At 36.3% G+C, this 4,593-nt stretch overlaps 1 protein-coding gene across 1 annotated transcript; it reads left to right on the top strand.

Annotated features, from left to right (window-relative positions):
- The first annotated feature begins 1,855 nt into the window (after positions 1–1,855).
- On the top strand, positions 1,856–4,094 carry LOC100813134 (COBRA-like protein 4). The gene is made up of 6 exons (XM_003528191.4): positions 1,856–2,009; positions 2,097–2,176; positions 2,317–2,773; positions 3,027–3,174; positions 3,280–3,572; positions 3,677–4,094. Exons 1-6 carry the CDS (start codon positions 1,910–1,912, stop codon positions 3,973–3,975), a joined length of 1,377 nt encoding a protein of 458 aa, XP_003528239.1. The 5' UTR covers positions 1,856–1,909; the 3' UTR covers positions 3,976–4,094.
- The last annotated feature ends 499 nt before the right edge of the window (positions 4,095–4,593 follow it).

Genomic DNA, 4,593 nt, shown 5'->3' with positions numbered 1-4,593 from the left:
CACTCAGCCTGCACCACCCTTAACGTCTTGGCCTAGCCGCCACTGACCTCCCCATGATGCCTGACGAATCCCATAGTCCAACATCTGAATGCCACAACTAGGCATAGCAATGAAACCCGTACTCGTGGATATCCGCCCAAATCCATCCCGATTTTGATGGGGAATACCTGAGTTGATTAGGTACGGGTTTGAGTTCGAGGATTACCCGACTTATTTAATCGGGGTCGAGTTCGGGGACAAGGATGTCATTACCCATTCCATACTCATTCCCGTACCCACCCCATTGATGAAATTATTAAAATTTTATTAATTACTTGTTAATTTTTTTTTAATTTTTACATAATTTAAGATTTTTTTTCTTGATGATTTTTGTAGACAAATGCATTGCAAATACATGTTGTTAAAAATAAATGTGTAACAATCAATTTTTTTAAAATCAGATTTTCAATATATTTTTTTTAAAAAAAAACTTTTTTACAAATCTGAACCGGAGACGGGGATACCCGTTACCTGACGGGTATGGGAATGAGATAAAAAATTTTAACCCGTCGAGTATCGGATATGAGTATACGTTGGGGAGTCGGGGAATGGGAAAGCAATACTCGTCCCTATCCCGTCCCGTTGTCATGTCTAACCACAACCCAAAAATAATTTTAAATGTTTTTAAAATTAAAAAAGAAGTTAAATGATGTGAAAAAAATAGAGGATTACAACTAAATAAATCCAATATAATGTGACATTGATGATATAACACTAAGTTTGTCAAATCATTACTTAACAAATTGAGACTAATGACTATATGAAAATCAAACAAAAACATATATCAGATCCTTAAAAAAAAATAGGTAATAATCTGAAAAGGAAGTATATTATAGATTAAAAAAACATATTTAAATCATTAAATATTCATATTTTTAAAATTTTGATATTCAACCAACTCGAACCTTAACTTTCCGTGACTCCAAATTTTTTTCATGACCCATAATCGAGGACCAATTAACAATTAGTTTTTCATTTCATTTTTGCCTATTTCAGTTTAACGCTTGCGACTTTCCTAGTCTTCCAACGAATTCAAAAACATAATAATAATAATAATAATAATAATAATAATAATAATAATAATAATAATAATTTTCCCGTTCATTAATAAAAAAATTAAAGCCATGTCTGAATTGTGTGATAGATAATCAGGTTTGAAGACTAAGGCCCAATAACTTCAATTGAGACCCATGGGCTACACAAGATTTGTTCAATGTATCAGTTGATTTTAAATGTGTTGCACCACTATACTACTGGTTTTAGGATCTGGTTCGGTTGGGTAGCATTATATTTGTTTTCAATCAATCCCAAGATGGTAACTCTATACCATATTCCGAGGCATATCAAGGCTTGATTGCCATATTTTATCATGGTGAAAACAGATGATTTAGCTATTTGTTCTGCAAACGTAAACAATTATATGATAGATGTTGATGTATAACCCCCGACACAAACTATATTCATATGAATAACTATTTTAAGATGTAATTATTAGTCATCTAAGAGAATAAACTAAGACTTAACAGATCCCTAGCCATAAATCAATCAATTTGAAGCAAATGGTTTCATGAATGAAAAGTTAGTGAAAATTGGCTACCCAATGATGTGTCCTGAGGCAAACAGAAAATTGCCTATGTTTGTTTAAAATGTAGATATTGGTAGAGAGCTAGCTGCAAGCATGCAACTGATATGAGAGATGCAGACAGAACATTTCTTATGAAGATAATTTCACAAGGACCTAACAACTACTAGGTGATAACATATACAACCAGTTCATAATATGTTGTTATAAATAACACTAGTACATTTGCTCTCTAGCAAGTTGTGTGTCACACTAGAACTAGTTATTCTGTGAACCTCACCTTCAGGCATGGAATTTGAAAGTGGTACACAGAAGCAAAAGGGCACATTTGCATGCTTGAAGATGGTTGCCTTAATAGCTCTATGTCTCATTCTAATTTCTCCAGCAGGTAAATTACATGCTTATATGTGCAAAACTTGGGAAATGGTTTTGTTGCTCATGGATTCATTCTAATTTCTTTATGTTGTGCTCATAGAATCATTTGATCCGTTGGATCCAACCGGGAACGTGACAATAAGATGGGATATCATGTCCTGGACATCAGATGGTTATTTGGTAACTTCCAAACTCTCATAATTTTTATGGATTTTTCATTGTGACAATTGGAAAGAAAATAGAAATTGCTGGCCTTAGTGATTACCAAAGAATGCTCAAATTGTACTCAAACTGATCAATATTGTATTGAATTTTGTTAGGCCACTGTGACATTGTTTAACTTTCAACTGTACCGCAATATCATGAATCCTGGGTGGACACTAGGATGGACATGGGCAAAGAAGGAAATAATCTGGGCCGTGATGGGAGCTCAAGCCACAGAACAAGGAGACTGTGCAAAGTTCAAGTTGAAGATTCCTCATAGCTGCAAGAGGAACCCTCAAGTGGTTGACTTGCTACCAGGAGCTCCTTTCAACATGCAGTTCACCAACTGCTGCAGGGGTGGTGTGCTTACATCTTGGGGGCAGAACCCTTCTGGTGCAGTCTCAGCATTTCAGATAGGTGTTGGGCTCTCTGGCACCTCTAACAAGACTGTCAAATTGCCTAAGAACTTCAAATTGCTCGGACCAGGACCAGGATATTCATGTGGCCCTGCCAAGATTGTTCCATCCACTGCCATCCTCACAGATGATCGCAGGCGAAAAATGCAGGCATTGAGTATGTGCATACCATACTAATTCTCTCCATTCACTATACATCGCTCTATGACTTGCATTGCTAGTATTTAACATTGAGTTTATTTTCACGCACTGACAGGGTAAAATCTTTACAATATCAACCATCCAGAAATCATCCTAGATATAACATTTAAAGTTACGACAATATATGATTGAATGACAGTGTAAAATAACTTTAAACTGTTAATGTGCTAGTTAAGTTTAATGATTCTAATTTATGGTTTTCTATGCAGTGTCCTGGAATGTGACATGCACTTACTCACAGTTTCTTGCCTCCAAGAATCCAAGCTGTTGTGTTTCTTTGTCATCTTTCTACAGTGACAAAGTCACAGGTTGCCCACCTTGTGCTTGTGGTTGCCAGAATAACAATACCTGTGTCACGTAAGCCATCCTTGTAATTTTACATTACATTAGTCTTTTATCCTCCTAATTAGTATTAGTAATGACATACAATTTTCATACCTTATTATTATGATGGACATGCAGGAAAGATTCAAAGATCCTGCAAGAGAATGCCACCTCACCTCACCGAAAATCAGACATCACACTCACACCAAAACCTTTGTTACAATGCACTCACCACCTGTGTCATGTCCGGGTGCACTGGCATTTGAAAGACAACTATAAGGACTATTGGCGCGTCAAGATTGCCATCATCAATTTCAACTATCGGTTGAATTTCACCGATTGGTCTCTTGTTGTGCAGCACCCTAATCTCAATAATGTCACCCAAGTCTATAGCTTTGAATACATGCCGCTTCTTCCCTATGAATCCATAAGTGAGTTATTTGAAACGGACACCAAATGTTTGAGTCTTTTCTATATTATTAGAGCTCCTTAAAGAGGCTTTTTGTTAACTGTGGTTGCTGACTTGTATATGCAGATGACACAGGCATGTTCTATGGTTTAAAATATTACAATGATCTGTTGATGGAAGCCGGGCCTAAAGGGAATGTGCAGTCTGAGGTGCTCATGAAGAAGGACAAGAACACATTTACTCTCAAGCAGGGATGGGCATTTCCAAGGAGGGTCTACTTCAATGGTGATGAATGTATGCTTCCACCTCCTGATTCATATCCTATGTTGCCAAACTCTGGCCATAAACTACCAACAACTATTACATTGATGGCAACCTATGTGGTTTTTACATTATTTTTTCATTTGGTTGTAACACTTTTTTGAGGTATAAGAGCGGCTATATGCTTACATCTTAGAGAGATGAGTTAGCTGGCAGATATGCAGAATGGAATTTCTTGTGAACTCTTGTATATATATCTATGATATATACTCACTCTGAAAAATATGTTTCTTTTCATAAGACACGTCATTAAAGAAAATTCTCTTATAACAATAACATTTTCTCTTGGGGTTTGTTTTTTAATTAGAAGAATAAGGAAGGAAACATGTGATTTGAGTCCTACAAGTACTTATACCATCTATCATCACTGTAGAGTATATATGTAAATCGATTCAACTTAACAAATTCAAACACTATTCTTTTTGCAAAGTACATTCTACATGTATGATAAAACCATGATTACAGCGACAACTTGTGGGAATGGGAGGAGCCAAAAGTGGAGGGATGCACCGGATATCCTTTCACTCTATTTCACAAGGTTCCCAGAAAACATGGGAGAAAAGGAGCTATGGATAGCCTTCAAGAAATGGGGAGATGTCAGGGAGGTCTTCATTGCAAGGAATAAGAATAGAAGTGGTCGTAGATATGGATTTGTGAGATTCAAAGGGGTGGATAATGCAAAGAAACTAGAATGGCAATTGGATAATCTGGTTTTGGGAGGC

The sequence above is a fragment of the Glycine max genome, chromosome 6 (genome assembly GCF_000004515.6).
Source record: "Glycine max cultivar Williams 82 chromosome 6, Glycine_max_v4.0, whole genome shotgun sequence".
Lineage (NCBI taxonomy): Eukaryota > Viridiplantae > Streptophyta > Magnoliopsida > Fabales > Fabaceae > Glycine > Glycine max.
The sequence above is the reverse complement of the archived record's forward strand: the minus strand, read 5'-3'. Positions and strand labels throughout refer to the sequence as shown.